This window comes from Apus apus, chromosome 14 (assembly GCF_020740795.1).
Source record: "Apus apus isolate bApuApu2 chromosome 14, bApuApu2.pri.cur, whole genome shotgun sequence".
Classification (NCBI taxonomy): Eukaryota; Metazoa; Chordata; class Aves; order Apodiformes; family Apodidae; genus Apus; species Apus apus.
In genome coordinates this window covers 4201873-4221213 of record NC_067295.1, presented here as the reverse complement: position 1 = coordinate 4221213, position 19341 = coordinate 4201873, and the positions used below count along the sequence as shown (strand labels likewise).

Sequence of the window (19341 nt, the reverse complement as noted above, 5' to 3'; positions counted from 1 at the left end):
GCAAGTCTTTGTTCCCACATGGTAGGTACCGTCTGGCTGGCCTCCCTGGAGAATACCAGTATAAGAACATCACCAGTGCAGAAATTAACTACTGCTTAGTGAAAGACCTGATCATTTGGACCCAGTATGAAATCCAGGTGGCATCTTACAATGGAGCTGGACTGGGAGTATTCAGCAGACCTGTGACAGAGTACACTTTACAGGGAGGTGAGCAAATCAGACCAATATGTTATTTATAGAGATTATAACACGGTTTCCTAAGGAGGAGATGCACTCTCTGGTGGCCCCACCTGAATGGTCACTTCAGTCGCATTTGATAGACAAGTTTGGAGTAGGGAACACCTGCAAACTTCCCATGCTTAAGCAGAGACAGGACGAGACTCTGCTGCTGTCTCTGTTGTAGAAAAAGCTGTGAGCAAACAAAAAATTCTCTGTAAGTAGTAAATAGAAGTACTGAGGAGAGCTGGAGTCCCATGGAAAGGGTTTGTAGGCTGTGACAGGCAGGGGCTGAAGTTACTCTGCCAGGAAAGGCAGAGAGAAGATGGCAGAGAATTGGGTTTATCATGGTTAAGATATGCAATATGCCCCATGTGCAATATAGGAGACACAGGCTGAGTAAACCAGCTGCTTTAGTTCTGATAATCACAGAACACCTTGTTTTAGAAATATGGAATAAATTGTAAGGGAACTGTGGGGAGAGAAATACAGCCTGTGGAGAAAGATTGTTTTGTAGTGTTTCAGGAACGGTGCAGACATTTGCAAAGAGGAAGATAAAACGGTCTTTAAAGCCCTGACTTTAGTGCTACAGCTCCTCCACACCTTTCTGCTAAGTGCTTTAGGAAGGGTATAAATTACACCAACAAAAGGATATGTAATTACTTTTTACAGCCAGGGTAAGGCATGTTTACATCTCTAGATTGGTATAAAAATCTGTAGGATAATTAAGTACCAGGCCCTTAAAGCTTTCTTGTATTCCCATAACTGCAGGATTGTGGTGGATTCTGAGCACTGGACAGGACATGGCCTCTACTTTACTTGCCATAAAACAATTAAACTGTTTTTAAAAGTTGCAGTTTTGCAGTGCATCCATTAATATACAATCAGTGAAGAAGCTGTAGTTGTTTGTTAATTGTCACTAGGAGTTGCATTATAACACGATTAGATACAGTTTCAGATCTAGGCAGATCTTTAAGAAAAGATCATTCATATGCAACACTAATTAACACCAGCAATTAAAGAAGGAAACTATCCATGTTTGGTCTTCTGGCATGTAAAGTCTCACAGCAGAGAGGAGTCCAGACACACTCAACCTGTTTGTAGAAGTATTCATTGCAGACCTTGAAATGTTTTTCTTAGTCTTCTCCTTGCAGCCAGGATTAATGTATTGTATCCCACTAAAGACCAGATCTCTGCTGAGAACTGGTTTCCACACGGAATTTTAATCTCTTTTGTGAATGTGTTTGTAATTCATTATTTTGTTTATCTGCACATTTTAAGCTATCATAGCACCTTAACCTTCCACCTATTAAGACTCAGGTTTTGACTACACATTTTTTCTTAAACCCTGCAATTGACTTTAATTTCCCTTGATATTATATGCTGTTATTATCATCCTTTATTGATTGGCTGTCTGTTGTCATTTATAAGGATATAAATCTTCTGTTATTAAGTGTAGCCAGTCCTGCATTTATATTAATCAGCAAGTGTTTAGACTGCAGGACAACCTGCAATGGCCTGTTTGTTTTCATGCAGCTCCTAAATGCTCAAGAGTGGGTAGATATGAAAGGGGAAAAAGAAAAAAAGGCTATTTCTTAATTATTTTGCACCAGTGCTTAACAATAGCAGAAAATTACTCCATGGCTCTCCTCATAAATGCCTTGCTGGTTTACTGTGCAAGTCACCAAAGGCGTATGGTCTGTTTTAAAGTGTTTGAAGCCTTTTTACATTTAGAGTTGAAAAGAAGAAAAGATGGTTAGTATCAGTATAATCTGAAACTGGATTAATATCAAGTTTCCATAGTGCACTTCTGTCCAAAACTCTGTTCCTTGATCTTTCTTTTAGATGGCAAGTGACAGGAAAAGCCACTGGTTGTTTCTTGCTCTGGAATGTCCTTCCTAAACCAAATCAGCAGGAATAAGAAAAAGCCATGTGTAAAACTGCCTTGTAAATCATATTCTGATTTTAATACGAGCAGAGATAAATGTCAAAGACACAGACCCTCATCCATCCCCCTCTCCTACTACCACCACCACCGTCTCTATCCTGACATGCATTAAATGATGTGAGCTGTGCTGGCAAGAGCCTGTCTGTCTGCAGATGAAAAATACCTGAAACACCTCATATTAATCAAGTGTGCTCTGCAGCCAAAGCCTGGCAGGAAACGAATACTGGGAGCAGATCAACCCATTGGCAGGAGCAGATCAACACATTGGCATCTTTGTCATAAGGAATATTGACTGGCCACATAAACTGTGGATTTATACCAGAACTTAGTCTATTAATCCCTTATTAGTCCTCTGGCATTGCCACAGACTCTGATAACTAATCAGCTACTCAAAGCTCTTTGAAAATCACCAAATTCTAGAACACAGCTCAACTCGCAAGATGCTGAAAGGTCTAAACCTATAGAGAAATTGGCACATAATGTCAGATAAAATGTCAGAAAGACTTACTGGCAAAGCACTGAACATCCCAGCACTAGGGTCAGACAGTTTGACTGTTTCTAAATCTTGAAAGTCTCTTCAGAGTAATATTCAGCCTAATCCTTTGATGCCCTGTATATATAGGTCTTTCTTCATCAGAGTTTCTCCAGCTGTTCCTTACTTTGATGTTACTTTTCATGGGGATTTTGCCAGCTTTATGCATAGGGCAATTTTTACTTATTTAAACAGTGTCCTGCAGGGTTTTTCATTGCCACATGAAAACCTGAAGTTTTCCAATACCTTTTCATATAAGAGTAGCTTTGTGAGATGTATAAACATCTTTCCTTCTGGATGGTGATGATATTGTCTCTGGTCTGTACTTTGATATTGTTGTATTTTTCCTTCTTTGCTGTGAATGGACACTTTGAAAGGACAGGAAAGTTTGAGCAAAAGATTCCTCCTGAATAAAAGAGTGGGAGAGTCATCAGACTAGCAAGTCATGATGGCATGGAGAGAAGGATAACAGCAAGAAAGATCTCTTCTCAGGTCCAAAATGGTTTCTTCCTAGGCAGTAAGAGGTGAATAGGAGAAATTCATAAGGACTGAGACAGAAGAGCTGGAGACTAACAAGGTGTCATTGCCTTCCACTGCTTTTTTTAAATGCTTTTACCAAGGTTGTGAATATAACAGTTGTCTTGGTGATGACCCTGGCCCCCAGCTCTTAATAAAGTAGTACATTCCTGTCCTTGTGAGAGACATGCAAGAAAGGCAGCAGGCGTTTCCCAGCTGCAAGGAGCAAAACTCTTTAGTTAGTGCCAAATCTCACATGACTGAATTTCAAATACCAGCAAGTGCAGAATTGCAGAGACCACTTCTCCTGCTGCAGTTGGTAGCACAGCACTGTGCCATGAACAGGTTTCACAGGAAGGATCAAGAACTTCTGCAGCAGACCCTCCCCATGGCTCCCAGCAGGGATGTGCAGCTTAGCTCCCCATCCCACCGCATTAAAGGAACAACCAAATCTTCACACAGAAAAACCTGCAGTTCCCCCAGCCTGCTTTATTGAGACATGGAAGCTGCCATCTCAAAGGCCAGGAGCTCCAGAGGAGTAGGAGACTTTTCTACAAGACTGTGTTGAAGAACTGTATTTAAGACCAGCATTCTGGCTGTCAGAATCTCTTTGGTCTTACATGCTGTTTGCATATAGCTAGAAACAGAAATTACATGTGCACGTGCTTAGCCTTAATGCCTTCTCTTCTCTCAATTATCTCATCAGTGAAACCCTTTTAATGGCTTTTATCTAAAGTGCTTCCATGACCTTTCCTACTTGGAATGCTGTGCATTAGCTTGCAGTCCCAGGGACTGAGCTCTTAACAGATTTCCGTCCATGTGAACTTTGTCAGGGAGAAAGTAACAGTTGGTTTTGTCTGACCAATTTGATCTGCAATTCTGAGCTGACTCCCAGATGGGTGTCTGCTGAGATACTTTAGGAACGCTTGCAAACGTGAAGAAGAGGTTTATAAACTGAACATGTAAATACTCTAGAGAGACCTAGTTGATATTGGTAGCTTCTGTACCACTTGGTAACAGGAAACTTGTAGGAAGAGGATAGATATCTACTACATTAGAAAATCTTCTGTGTGGACAGTCACAGATTCAGTAAGTTACTCACCATGACCTTGGAAAGGTATATCAGTTTTCAAGTGACCAGAAGGTCAACTCTGACTTAGCTTCTGCCAAGCCTCTGTTCTTTTTTAAATGCAAAAGTGTTCAGATACCCAAGGAAGTCTTTAATATCAGGACATAGACGGAGAACTTCATACTGGCACTTTGAAGTAAATTTGAGATTATATTTCCAATATCTGACTGATTAAAAAATATTAAAATGTATTATGTCCTCTGCAGTCTAATTAAGCTTATGCACATCAGATGGACGAAATTCTTCTCATCTTTTAAATGCATTCATTGAGATACAGGTGTTGATTTTTCAATAAAGATGTCCATGAAGGAATTGTAATATAAATAATGATTTCCAGCATTCTGAAGGTTTTATGGTTTCTGTTCATAATTTTCACTATTTTTCTTCTAGAAGGTACTTTTTGTGCTATGATGGATTCTTCTTTTTTCAGGAAATATTGAAAGAAAAATATTTCCCTTTTTAAAAGCAATAGCTGTTGCATTTGTTTATCTATATTTCTAAACCTGTAGTAAACCCATCCTCAAGTGTTTGTTGAGCCTTTCTGGGGACTGTAGTGACTTCAAATGGAAACTTGCAGCCTGCTGATGCAGGTTTTTTCCTCTCAAAATATTTGCAATGTTTTGAACTCTATCTAAAAGACTCATCAGACCCTTAGAATAAAATCCCCTAGAAATTTGCTATTCATTGTACAGAATCTAGGGGATCCTCTACTACAAAAAAAAATGTCTAAGGAAATTAAGGTAGTCTGTGTTTCAGGAAAACTAAAAAGGCAGTGGGAGTGTCCTGAAAGAGTGGTTGTCTTGTTAATTCTCAAGTCTGTGCTTCTTATGCTCTGGGAGATCGACCTTTTCCTACTGCTGCCAAAGTTCTACGTTTCTTCAAGTGTGGGTTCATGTGGGCTCAGCACATGGGTTGTGTGTAGACTCTCAGGTGTCCACAATTGTGCACAATAATTGTGTTACCAGATCAGACTAGCACATAGAAGTGGAGCTGCAATGTAGCAGCTCAGCAGAAGGAAGAGGAATGAGAAGGATGCTCAGCTGGTTTATCCCTCATGACAGAACAAGATTAATCTATCAATGATATCCAGCTGATTTTGTGATAACAAACTAACTTAAAGACTTCTCATTCAAGTTTCTTCTGCAAAAACAAAGCTCTGGCAGTTGCAATATCTGAAAAAAAATGAGAATTTTTAAGAAAGTAATAATTTTTTGCTTTAAAAAAATCTCATTCACATTAATCATTAATGGTATAAAGTATTGCAGCAAAAGCAAGATGAAATACATCCTGTAGCTCTCATAATAAACCATTTCATCAAAGAACAGGAATAAGAAACAAATACATTTAGGAGGGGACTGTAGCCAATGCAGCTTGTTCTGCTGTTGAGTGACTTTAATATATGTGACTGTATATCAGGGTGACTGGTGAATCTCTTAACTGCAAAAACTTTATGTCTACAGGTCATTAAGATAATAATATAACCTTCCAAAAGCATATAAGGAATTATGACACATGACAGGAAGTAGGGTCCAGATTCTAATGAAAACTTAGAGTAATATCAGATAAATTCTAGTGTTAGAACTCAATAATTATGCATAGTTCATAAATTGTGACAACGTGTTTTAAATTAGGGCAAGAAAATTATGAGTAATATGCAGTTACTGAGATTAAAAAAACATACAGAGCTAAATTTTCATGCCATGGTAGAGATCAGGGAGCTGTAGTGAGACAGGGCTTGAAAGTGGATGTTCTTATCATTTCAAACCTGATATCTTTGAGCTCTTCTCCATTTTTCAGTGTTGATATTTCTGCGCTGTGGATGTTTTTGAGAAGTGTACACTGTCCTAGCTCTGTTGGCTGCAGTCTCATTATAGGTTGTACCCCAGTTAAGATTAATAACCTTTTATGTCTCCTTCAAATAAAAAGCATTTGGTGGGAAAAGAGGCATTTTTACATTTTTGAGCTTAATGTCTTGATTTCTTCTCCATACAGAGTCATCTTCCAAAAGTACTTTGAAGGTCTTAAACTTTGTGAGCTGTTTTTGAAAAGTATGGAGCCAATCACCATTTCTCAGTGAGAATTGTGGATACTTTATAGAAGTGTAGGTCATTGGGCTTTGGTGAAAATTTTCCCTTGGAACTGGAAAGACCAAAGCTTTCCAGACTTTAAAACCACTTGTGGATAGCTCCTCTTTTGTAGAATACAAATGCACATGGCTGTCAATAGTAATATTTTTGAAATTTTATTAAACTGATTTTATAAGATACAAAGGTTATTAGTCTATCTTTTCTACTCAAATAATAGTTTTCTTCTTGAACTCACTATATACTTGGTAATTTCAGAAAAATAGACCTGTCTATTAGTATCCTTTCCTCTAAGCACTTTAGAAGGGGTGGCTAAAAGCAATAATTGGAAGAAATTGCCTGGAAGGTATTTAAAGAGACTTTACATCAAATGGCAAAATATTCAGGTCTTATTTTTTTCGTTGTTTGAAGGCAGTGTGCCTTTATGGTTCTTTTGTATTGAGAAAACATCTGCCTAATTAAATACTTGGCATAAAATGTTGATGCAACCTTTAGCAGATTAGAGGATATATTGGGTCAGAATATATATAATCAATTCAATATACATGAATGCAAATCATATCAAGAGAAAACAAGAAGATCTCCAATTCCCAAGAAAAATCTTTATTGCATGAGATACTCCTGGTCCTAATTTTTTAAGCAGCAGTAAATAATAAACAGATAATATAATATAATATAATTCACAATTAGGGTTTTAATTGTGCAGACTCCATGTTTGCTTGTCTGATCTGGGGAATTGTGTGGTATTAAAAGACTCAAGACATTTCTTTCTGAAACTGTTTATTCTCTCTGCAGTCATGGGTAATTGAAAGAGATGTGTTCACCTATCATTGCCTAGCTTCTGTCTTAAGTCTTTAAGAGAAACTCCTCTGTGGAATAATAAGATACAGAAATAATTTCTTCCCCTCCCCTTGAAAGAATCTCCAATACAGAATGAAAAATTAACCCAGTTACCCTTCTTTTCAAATAATTGCTGGTTGCCATTTCACAAAAAGAGCTCCCTTCTCTCAAGGTTGTTATTACTTTGTGAGTCACGAATGGCAGGCGGTGGTTTCTGTGCTCATCCTTCTCTTTTGTTCCCTCATCCCTCCTGTGCTCTGATGGATGCTGTTTCCCTCTCTGCTGCCTGGGAGCAGTGCCTACAGCTCCGCCGCAGAACGTGCAAGTTGAAGCCATCAACTCCACAACCATCCAGTTCTTCTGGAACCCTCCACCCCAGCAGTTCATCAATGGTATTAACCAAGGGTACAAGGTAAAGAGAAACAACATTCCTTTAACTTCAAAGACTGTTTTCCTTACTAGTCCTGGTATAAACAATTAGAAGTTGAATATATTAATCTCTGAATCTCCAAAGTGACTGATATGTTCAGGGGTATCTTATAAGAAATGAAGAACTGTGCAGTTGTTCCCCCTAACAGAGCATTGGCAAACTTAAATAAGTTCTAAAAAGGGAATATGTCATGGGCTAAAAGTCCTGATACCTTTGTCATTTACCTGGAGTGTTTCCAAAGCCAAAAAGTGGTTCAATGTCAAACAGTTTGGAAAGTCAGCATGGGAGAGATGTCGCTGTGCCACTGCAAATCAATCTTGAGATTTCTACTTACTCTAAGGCAAAATTCGCATTCATTTCATCAGGAACCAAGACATCAAACTAAATATTTGCCTTATCTTTCTCACTGAGATCATCTGGAAGAGAAAAGAATATAAAAATATATTAATCATGCTTGATGACACGGAGTTAGCATGGGAAGTCCCTGTTGATGGGACAACTGGCAGTATCTATTACAGAACACAGAGTAGAGAGTGCTTAACAGAGCACTTGTTGGTACTTTGACCAGTGGAGTGTATGTTAAGAAGGTAGCTGGAGTGGTTTATTTCTGTCTCTCAGGAGGGACTGCTTAATAGAAACTCCTTCAACATTTCAGCAGTAAGGGCATAATAAATGAAGGGTTTAAAAACATTCATGGAAAGAGCAAAGAGCAATCTTACAGGAATCCCCAAGCAGGAGCAGGGGTGGCAGGTGTCTTTTACGAGCAGGGAGGAGAAAGGTTGATTTAGGTGTTATGTGAGGGAATGTTGGGTGAGCTGAGAAGGGTGTGTAGTTCAGAAGTCAAGCTGTGAATTAGGGAATTGTAGGTGGATTTTACAAGTTTTGGAAATCCTGGTCCTTCTGTAAGCATTTTTCAATGTGATTGAGAAACTGAGACAAAGATGTATGGGCATTTTAATACTTTTCCCATCCATATATTTCTCATAAAAAGCATTGATGGTTTCAGAATCCTGCTGCTGAAGTGCTATATACACAGAGATGGGTACGTCTCTCTTTCCCAGTGATAGAATCAACTCTCAAGAAAAGGTGACTGACAGGGTTGCAGGAATTAGTCTTGAAACCTCAATACAGACCTAGTACTTGGCTTCTGTTCAGAATCTGGAGAATAAAAGCAGGTTTTGGGCTCAGTGAACTGCAGTGCACTATAATTTTCTGGTACGAATCCAAGCAGGGTGAGCTCAGATTTGCAGAAGTCATATTTCAAACTTAATTCTTTGTTTCAATCAAACAGATTTTCAGTCTGAAAATCCTGAGTCTCATCACACAGTTACTTCTAATTTGTGTTTCTGTTACTTTAACAATGGTTTGAAATCACTAAACTTGTAATTTGTACCTGTCAGTGGTCAGTGAAAACTTTATAAATTATCAACATTTCTCTTTCCTTGGATTTCTTTGATTGCAGTAAATTGCAACAGCTTTTCCCTTCCTGTTTCTCATAGGGATTTTGAATTGTAGTACAAAGACTGTGTGAGAACATTTCTGTCAGTTACTTCTATAGCATAGTTTTAGGTATGACTTAGAAATTACTAGAAAGCAAAGCCAGGTCTTTGCTTTTTGTAAGGATTAAACCCATTTTTCCTATAACTGACAGAATTGTTCAGCTTAATTTTCTACATGTTTCCTGAAGACTGCAATGAAATGTACTCAAAAAAGACAAGTTCAGTCCTCCAAAGTTATAAATGCCAATTGTAATCCACAAAGATGATTTAGAAAAGAAAATAAATCTTACTGTTCCATCAACCATTTTCCATTTTTATCTTTTCTTTGAAATTTATTTGCATTTCATGAAGTTGTAAAGGACACCTTTTCGAGTATGAAATATTCCTAAGAAAATTATTCCTTATAGGCCTCTAACTGTGCTTTCTGACTATCAGAAACTATAGATATGGGGTAAATGTGTCAAATATGGCTCATTAATTGCAGGCATCTATTCATGTTTATGAGTCTGAAATCAATACAAGTAGCATAATTTACACAGTAACTGAGTAAGGCCTGGAATTTTAACATGCTTGTATAAGCCACACGATAAGGATTTTTTGGACAAAAAAAAAAATTTCATAAGCACTTTAGAGCTTTAGACCCCTAAGCCATTAAGGTGATTTCAAAAGAATTATTTCAAATTTCCAAGTCATTTGCCAAAAATGAAATTTTAAGTCCTCATTTAGGTACCTACACAGAAGATATTCCACTCTAAGGAATATTGATCACCCAGATGATTCACTGAGATGAATGAAACCTGGAAGAATTGGGCACATCTGAAAAGCACATTACTTTAAATGCATGAAAATATCTTTGGGAGTCTCAGTTTTGTGACCCAAGTGCTGAAAATTGTAGTAATCATATTTACAACTATTTTCTGCTCTTTTAGTAGTTTCAGACTCATTTGAATCTTTCACAGTGTGAGGATCCTCAAACCATCAGTGGGATGGTGGGGGCTGTGGGAGGGGAAGGACGATCAAACCCCATCCCACTAACCTCCCCAGCCAGTGGGATCTGTAAGGAACTCCAAAATAAGATAAAGCCTTTATCTCAGAGTATCACTGAAAGTACTTTTCTTCCCTCTGCTTCCTTTCAGCAGCAGAGACTGTTCAGGCTGGTTCAGAGCAGCCCAGGGGGGTACAATAGACTCATGTCATACAAATAATCATTTCCAACAATGTTGGCATCATTCAGCAGCAGAGACTGGGAACTGCAAATCCTCCACAGTATCAGTGTATCTCCCATCACTAGCGAGTATTCCACACATCCCTCCAGATAAAACAGTGTCAGATCCATCTGTTCAGTGTCAGAGCTGACTTCCACAGCACTGTTTGTTGTTTTACAATCAGACTAAGATGGTTTTGGCAGCCAAACGCACTTTGATTCCAAACAGACACAACTTCTAATGAGAGCTCATCCATGTTTAAATTTTCTAGCTTCTAGCATGGCCAGTGGATGCTCCAGAGACTGTGACCGTGGTCACCATTGCTCCAGATTTTCATGGTGTTCATAGTGGCTGCATCACCAACCTGAAGAAATACACCACTTACTACACATCAGTTCTGTGCTTCACCACGCCCGGCGATGGACCACGAAGCCCACCCCAGCTCCTGCGCACCCTCGAAGACAGTGAGTAGTCAGCCCTGGTAGAGAATCTCAGTGCTTGAGATCTGGTTGGTTGGATCTAAAAGCCAGAATTTTCCGATCTGGATGCTTAAAATTGGACCTCAGGTTTACCATCAGTTTGCAATCTCTTGTCCTAGAATCATAGAATGGTTTGTGTTGGAAGGGACCTTAAAGATCATCTAGATCCAACCCTTCTGCATTGTCAGGGACACCTCCCACTAGATCAGGTTGCTCCAAGCCCCGTCCAACCTGCCCTTGAACACTTCCACAAGACCCCTCAGCAACCTGTTCTGGTGTCTCACCACACTCATAGTTCCTCTTTTTGAAGTTACATTGTATCAGACCATGACCTCAGCCAGTTGTCCATGTGTGTTTTTCAAGCCTGTGGCAAACAGAAGACTGTTGTGGGTTTTTTTCAAGATTAACTAAACCTGGACAATTTTTTTTGCATTGGTCAGAAGCTGAAAGCTTCCCAGTCTGGTTCTGCTAACACACAGCACACTGTTTATGTCTGTGAAACCTTATGCTCTTAAATGCATGTTCAGGCATCTGAATAAACATGAATTGATCTTAGGAAATGAGCACGGGATCTCCCTGTGGAGGTTAATGATTAATTTATGATTGTTTCCTTCTGTTATTCAATGTATTGAAAATGTCTGTGTCTTTATCATACAGCAAGTGTTTGTATCAGCCAGCAGAATCATAACAATGCAGTCACTTTTATTTTGCAAAACAAGTCAGATTCGTAGGATCAAATAAGGTGAGCTGGATATTTTAGCATATCAATTTTTTCTGTACCAGAAAAGGTTTTGGCCTCTGCAGTCCATGGAAGTGCTTGCTCCAGACACATTTGGGAATAACAAGCCTAGTGTGTGCCTGATGCAGGTTACTACTACCACGTTGCAGTGGCCTTCATAGATAACTGCGTGTCCACAGTGATCCTGGCTCTGGCAAGTGCTTCAGTACCTTCCTGCCATGGAGGGTCGTGAACACTGCTGCACATTTTAAGATCCAAAGCAGAATTTAAAAATATCTACTATATCCATTAAGGTACCTTTTTTTTTTTTTTAAGAAATACTGCTTTGCCTTTATAGGAATCTTTTAGTCACTGTTCCCGTAAGAAAAATCTGATTATCATTAACATTCATAGGAGTGAAGCTCAAAGTGCTAATCCAATTTTTCACCAAATACTCTTAAAAGGATATGAGGAAAATTAAGTATTTTCCCATAGATTTTTTTATTTTGTGATCTGTCTCTTCCATACTCTAGATCTCTGTCCCAAGAGCAGATTGGAGACTTAAACTAGGATTACAAAGAGAGCACTTTAACTACCAGGAACCTATTTACACCATTGAATGGAGAGTCATACATGTTTATCTGGGGTTAAGGGGTGGAGAGAAGATAAATGTGTTTCAGGTTCCTGTGTGTAGTGTTATCTTTTTTGCATGTTTTCCTAAGGAAGTGAAGGTTTTGTCAATCATAGTTTCTAAATGTGCTCGTTTGTCTTTTGGATTCGTCTGTCTTTCTCCATCCAATGATGTTTGAATACTGTGACTAATTTCAGTGAGTGCAGAAGAGTAAAAAAACAAAGATATGAGACTCCTAAGATTTCATGAAAATTATCAGCTGGGAAGAGAAAAGAGACTATTAATCACAGAATCACAGAATTGTTAGAGTTGGAAGGGACCTCTAGAGATCATCTAGTCCAACTCTCCCACTGAAGAGAAGGCTGCACAAATGAGCCTTGAAGACTTTGTGGAAAATGGGAGAAAGGGGACAGTCAAGGCATTGGGATTAACTCAGGGAAATGCTGGGATGATTTAAAAGCTAGAAAATTCCATCATGAGACATAAATTGAGAAAAAGCCAGACTTGTGTTTTATAAAACATTTAAAACATTTCTTGGTGTATGCATCTGTATGCTGCAAGAAGCATCAGCAGTGCAGGTGAGAATGATTTTTTTTATTCCTGTTATTATTATTTTTGATCCTTCCAACCTGCTTTCCTTTGCTTTCATGGTGACTGAGAAGTTAGGGGCAGTGTAGTATAATGCATCTTGGCAGAAAAGGTGTTGAATTTAAGTTACTTCAGGATTTATGCGGTAGGAAAAAGGATTTGAGAGGACTGTCATTCATGTTCTCAGATTATCATTTTCTGTCTGTATAAAAATGGTAGGTCATCCTTTAGAGAAAAAAAAAATGTGTAAACAAATCTGTTGGCTGATGAACCGTAGGTCAAAATCTGACATCCAGTCAGAAGCAATGTGTCCTGGCTGGGAGTAACCTGCACCTGTTTTTCATTATGACAATAAAATTGGGCTGCAAGTGCAGGAGCTAATTGGAGGTTGGCTCTGTGAGTGTGTGGTTTGCATGTCAGCAGCTCCGTGGTCCCCAGCAGCTCAGGATTGCTGTGCTCTTCTTGGGCACTCCCCAGCTCACTACCAGATCAGCAGTTCTTTCTGTAATGCTTTGACTACTAACTATCACAGAATGAGTTTGGAAAGTTTTCTCATTGGGATTGCAGAATTGCAAATGTGGTTGTAGCTGACCTACTGGCAGGGCTGGCTTGGGTTTTTTTTTATTTATCATAGCTGAAGGGGAATGAGAAACTGGGCTAAAGTGAAGAGGAAACAAAATATGAAATTGCAGATGAGAAATTGCCAACTGATGTCAGTGGAGCTGGAGGATACTTGGGCAGGGATCCAGTGACAGAAGCACAGTGAATATAAAGTGAACAAAAACTCCTTTTTCCAGTACATCGATTGAAGACAGAACAGCAGTTGGATCAAAAATCAGTCAGGATGTCTTTCTTGAAGATCAAGATTGAGGGAGGAAAGCATATTCTTGACAGTCATTCCATTTTATGCTCTTTCATTGCACACTAGGGAGCTGAAATTTTTAAGAGCTCTTGAGCTACATCATAAAAATCCTTTAAAAGTTTCACAGGCTTGTATTCATTTTACAGAAAACAGTTGCCATTATGTTGGACATTTTTACAGTTGTTTTGAGGGACTCTATCCAAGCAGCAGCTCAGTGACTCTGTCCTTGCTTTGACCTTGCATAGGCAAAAGGCTCTTTCCAGGTGAGGGGCTTGCTGGTGTGGTTGCTGCAGACTAGATAAGGTCAGAGCAGCCCAGATAAGGTGTTGATAAGGCCAAATAAGGTACTCACAGCAGCACAGGTCAACACTACATACCCTCCTTGAGGGAAAACAGCAAATGCAATCACTTTCAGGATTGCCAGCTTGATTGTTCTAATTAGATTAGATCAGGAAGAGAGTCAGAGAACAGAGAGTTGTGTGCAAGTTGTGTGCAAAGCTCCTGCTGCCACTCTCTTTAGTTCTCTGCACAGTTAGGATGATGACTGGATAAAAGAATTGATATGATGATAGCCAAAGTGCTTCTCAACACCTTGTGTTCTCCCCTCTCCCCTGCAGTTCTCACTGATGTTTCCAGCAGGCTTCCCTTGGCCCTGGCTCAGTGTTTTATTTCTTCAGCCCTAACCTTGCCACATGAATCAGATCAAAAGTAAATGGGGTTCTCCTGTTAACAGATTTCCTTTTCTGATTGCCAGAGCCAGGAGCAGTGGGACACCTGAGCTTCACTGAGATTCTGGACACGTCTCTCAAGGTCAGCTGGCAAGAACCTGTAGAGAAAAATGGCATCATTACAGGTATCAGCTGCTATCTCCTTTCTTTTTAAGTGTGTGTGGGGTGGAATGTATCATTGCAGTGAAAAAATGTTTGTGTAATAATGCATTTAGTGAGAACTGGCTACTGTGAGCCCTGGTTTCCTGGTTCCTCTTTTGGGTAATTGAAATGTCAGATAGGGCATGGTATAGAAAGTGCAGGTCCAATTACTGGCAGCTCATGATTGTGGTCACTGAAAAGGCAGTTTGTATTAGAAATCAGCTCCCCGTGGTCTCCCTGGTGTTGTTAAATATTCTGCGACCTCCACCTGCATGACTAAATTTCTGCAACTTTGTGAGACGTTGCTTGGCCTTTGCCCCCAGGGTTGGGGGATCCTGCAGGGAGTTTACAGTTGCAAACTCCAGATTGGCATTGCTAAGGTTTGCAATCAAGCCCAAGCCTGAAATCAGTGGTATCTTTCAGCTGTGATCAAGTGGTCTGGCTGTGGACTGGGTGCCAGGATTTGCATGTCATTACTTAATTTTCTATAAACCATCACAAGGGTTCAGAGATCTCTTGTTTCCTTTTGATGGGCTTGCCTTTTGACAAGCTATTTATCTATTTACTGTATACCCATGTAGATACAACATCAGCAACTTCATTATTTTTCATAAAGGAAGCTATAAATAGTTGAGAAAAACTCTAGCTCTTATCAACAGAGGCAATATTATTTTCAGATGGGAAACTATCACAGCTGCACAGGATGCACACACCATTTAACAAAGGATTTCAATTTGAAGTGCAAGAAAACTCCCCAGTTTTAAAACGCTGGAGATAAAAACCATAGTTGAGAAAGGAGAAGAAAATTTCACAGGGATCAAAATATTTTGGTTTGGGGGCATTGACACCGAAACTTTAATAGTATTTTTTTTTTTCAAATTGTATTAAAAATTGTAAAAAATAAATACATTTTAGGATTTAAAAAGAAAAAAAATAACACACCACTTTCTGACACCTGAACATTGAAATGTTGTCCCATTTTCTGAAGCTTTTTAATTTTGACAGGTCTAATTATTTTGATAGGCCTTGCTTTTGTCACTGTTTTCTCTGTGTTTCTGTTACATGCACCACTGCACATGTGGCTTCTATGCTGTTTATAGTACATGTGGAGTCTTCATGCAGATCATCTTCAGCCTTTCCACCCAAGTAATCTTCCTGAAACATGCTTTGATTAAGTGGTTCGAGAACAGAAACTAATGACTTCTGAAAACAGAGGGGTATTGATCCAGTGAGGATGGCCAAAGCCTTCAAGCCTGAGTGCTTAAATTTAGGAACCTAAATCCACATCTTGGTATCTAAGTAAGACGATGTAATATTCATTAAGCACAAATTAGCAGCACTGGGTTTCGTGTTGCACAACTGCTTTTGCTGGGAACAAGCTGGGTCCTCCCAGAATAAGTTGAATCCTGGTGGAACACGATGATGGACCATGCCATGTTTGGGGCAAATTGTTTCAGAAAGAATTCACTCAAGAAACTCTATTGTTCATGAGGGAACAGCAGTGTAAAAATGCTCAGCAAAGTTTATAAGGAAAAAGAGATGTTCTTAATGATGCAAATTGCATTTGGGCTAGAACAGCAAAATTGTTCATGCTCTGAGTACCTCAAAGGTTTATAGAGGGCTCCTCAGAGATCTGAGTGCTTAGGGAGGCAATTATTCATCATTTCTGTTCACTGATATCTTTACTGGACCTTCTTGTTCTGTGCATCAGAGCTGAGAGGAGGAAAGCAGGGCGGATGGTGCCCAGCAGCCAGCCTGCACTGGGAAATTGCCCATTACTCTTGCTGTAAATCTCAGTATCTTCCTCGTTCTCTCAGTAAACATTGATTTATGAGGACCTGGATGCAGACGGACAGTTTGTGATTGGGTGTACTGCTCTCTTGTAGAGAATTTACTCCAGATCAACAGAAAATGATTTCCAAAACTCCTCTGCACCTTAGTTCCCTTTAGGCAGCATTTTGTGGAGATGTTGCTGTGCCCAAGCACACGGGAAGCTCGGGGCACCTTTTCTGTTGTCCCACTGAAGCCAGAGGAAACCCTGTCAGCCCAGGCAGGCTGGGCCCCCCTGTGCACACTCCTAGCAGTCATCATGTCTGCAAAACAGAAAATGCCTTTTTACCAACCACATGGCCTACAGTTCTGCCCATCTGTCAGTCATTTGGCTTAAGTGCTACCTGGGGGTACAGGGAATGTTCTTCTTTTCCTTCAGTGTTTTTTTTTGTCTGTTTTTGCTATGCATGATTACATTTGGTTTTCTGGCTGCTCAGTTTGTACATATGTGTCTCCTGTTTGCTTTTTTTTTTTTTTTTTTTGTATGACTGGAGTTTAACTATACTTTTGGAACCAAAATATCCAGCAGTAAATGCTGCCTTTTTTGCCTTGGCTTCAACTTGCATGTGAACTCTGTTTTTTTTTCTTCAGGATATAAATACATAGAGACTAAGTGCCTATTGGCCAGGAAAGCTCACGAGGGAGAAAACATAAAATGTTCAAAGAATAATCACCAATGTTTGATGTAGATCCAAAGCTTATCTAGATGGGAGAGAAGATATCTCAATCACTTAAACTGCCTGGTGCATGGTGGATGAAACTTTCTGTTGTTTGCAAGTACTAAATGGATAGAGGGAACATTAAAAGTCCTCTGTTTAGCTTATTTACTGCTTTGAGCTACCCGTTTTGTTCTGAGGTGCTGCTCCTTGATTCCCTCTGCCATCCCATGTGGAGGGTTCAGAGCAGGCATGGCAGGGTCTGCCAAAGCTCCTGGGCAGACACGTGAGCCACAGAACAGCCTCTGTTCCACCCAAGGCTGCACAGGGATGTGCTGCTGGCTGGGGACACAGCTGCCAGTTTGGTGTCCTGTGTTTTAAAGTGGGGAGAGGCACAAATGCACCTTCCTCCAATTCTTTCTCCATTTTCCACCTTGCCCTGTCCAGAGCAAATGTAGCACCCACAGCTTTTGGAAGAAAGGGGTATTTGTGATAATTGTTCTGTTTGCAACTCCTTCGTGCCTCTTCCCTGAGCGTCAACTGAGTGGACAGTCACCCCTCACCTTTATGGTTGACCTCTGTTGATAAAGGCAGCAGAGTTCCTACATTTTGGGAAAATCTTCATCCAGGTGATAATCTTGCCTGTACTACATAACTTCTGATCCCTGGTAAATGATTCTCAAGCCTTTCCAGAGAGCACCAAAACACCACTGTGTCCCTGAGATACTGGTAAATTACTGAATAAAACATCCCATCTTTTAAATGGGAATAAATTCAGTTAAAACTAGTCCTAGATGAGCAGCTTCTTCCCTTTCCCCTAGGTAGTACGTGGTCAGACAAGCTCTTGTGGTGTAGCTGGAATTGTTGGATCTCCTCTCTTTATCACTGTCCCCTCACCTGAAACATAATTAGTGACTGTGTGAGTACTCTGAGCCCGTTTCCATGCAAAAAATAACTAAACTTGAATCTCTGTCAGTGATGGCAGCGAGCACTGGAGGAAGGATAACATCTCACACCTCTCAAACTCTCGCAGAATTATTTTGTCTCACCATGTTTTTAATTCATGAGATGATGTTTCCCTGTTGATTACCACCATAAGGTAATTTGTTACATCAACTTGTATATGTTAATCAGCTCATCATATTAAAAAAATATGGTAAAAAAACTCTCAAGCCCCTCAGCTGGTCTGAATTCCTCATCTGAGCTGAAGGGAATGGGAGCCCAGGGAGTTTCTCTAGCCAGCTTGCTTCATGCATGGTTCACTCAGTGGGGTTCCTTTCTGTTAGTCCTTTTCACTCACTTCCATTTCACAGGCATTCAAGAGCTACGTGTATTTTTTTCCCCCCTGAGTCAAATCACAAAGCAAGCTGCAATCAAGCAAACTTTTCAGACACGTTCTCTGGAGACTGGTACTGTAAGGTTTAAATGGGTTCAAAGGAGAACAAAGTGGGACTGGGCAGGAGGAGGACAAGCAGATTTGGAGGAAAAATTGAGCAAATCAGACAGTAGAAAGTTTCAAAAGTTCGTGGAAGGCAAATGGTTATAAAAGTGATAAAAAGGAAAGCCTGGTTATGATAGAGGAATAATATGGAGGTCAGAGTGAGTGCAGTTTTGGACAATACATTGGCTGCACCATGGTTTTGAAAGAAAGGATAATGATTCACCCTGCTAAAGGATTTGTGCAAGGAACAAGCAGTGGGGAGTAGAGGTTTTTCAGTTCCTAGAAGATTCCCACAATGTTCCTGCCTGATTGTTATTGTCAGATTTGTAAGTATTTCTAGATAGACAGCAGTGAAGGTTACTTCAGCCTGGAAAGGGAGGAGCCCCACTAGGTGCATACAGATTTTTTTTTTAATTCTGTATTCTAGCTTGTGAAAAGATGTTGTATTTCCCAGTGTTTCTTCTTATTTGCTTCATAGAGCTCACAAAATGAAATCCACCCTTCTGTGAGATTATCCCCAGGTTTGCTAGCCATTTCAGGGCAAGCACTGTGGAGCTGTAGAAAAGAGACAGACTGTTGAGACACCATGTCCTCCCCCATCTCTAATCTGATGGGCAGATGATCACCCATGGGGAACCTACATCAATTGCTTGTTGAAAATAACCATGTTAGAAAAATACTGGGGCATTTTAGCCAGTGTTTACTTCAACTTTCCCTTTTATTTTCTGCTTATAAATCTAAGTCATGCCACCACTGGCCACAAGCAAACCTTGCAGAAGCAGGAATTTTCCAGTCTCTGGGTGACTGCTTCGATGTGCATTAGAAGAAAAATTCGACCCCGCTACTGCTCCAGCCCCCTGACTGCTGT

At 39.9% G+C, this 19341-nt stretch overlaps 1 protein-coding gene across 2 annotated transcripts in view; it reads left to right on the top strand.

Annotated features, from left to right (window-relative positions):
• The window catches only part of SDK1 (sidekick cell adhesion molecule 1), a 393582-nt gene that overhangs the window by 278224 nt on the left and 96017 nt on the right, over positions 1-19341 (top strand). For both annotated transcript variants that reach the window (XM_051632376.1, XM_051632375.1), the window contains exons 17-20: positions 26-207; positions 7562-7677; positions 10671-10863; positions 14432-14530. In XM_051632376.1, coding sequence (XP_051488336.1) covers positions 26-207; positions 7562-7677; positions 10671-10863; positions 14432-14530 — 590 coding nt within the window. The remainder of the gene's footprint in view (positions 1-25; positions 208-7561; positions 7678-10670; positions 10864-14431; positions 14531-19341) is intronic.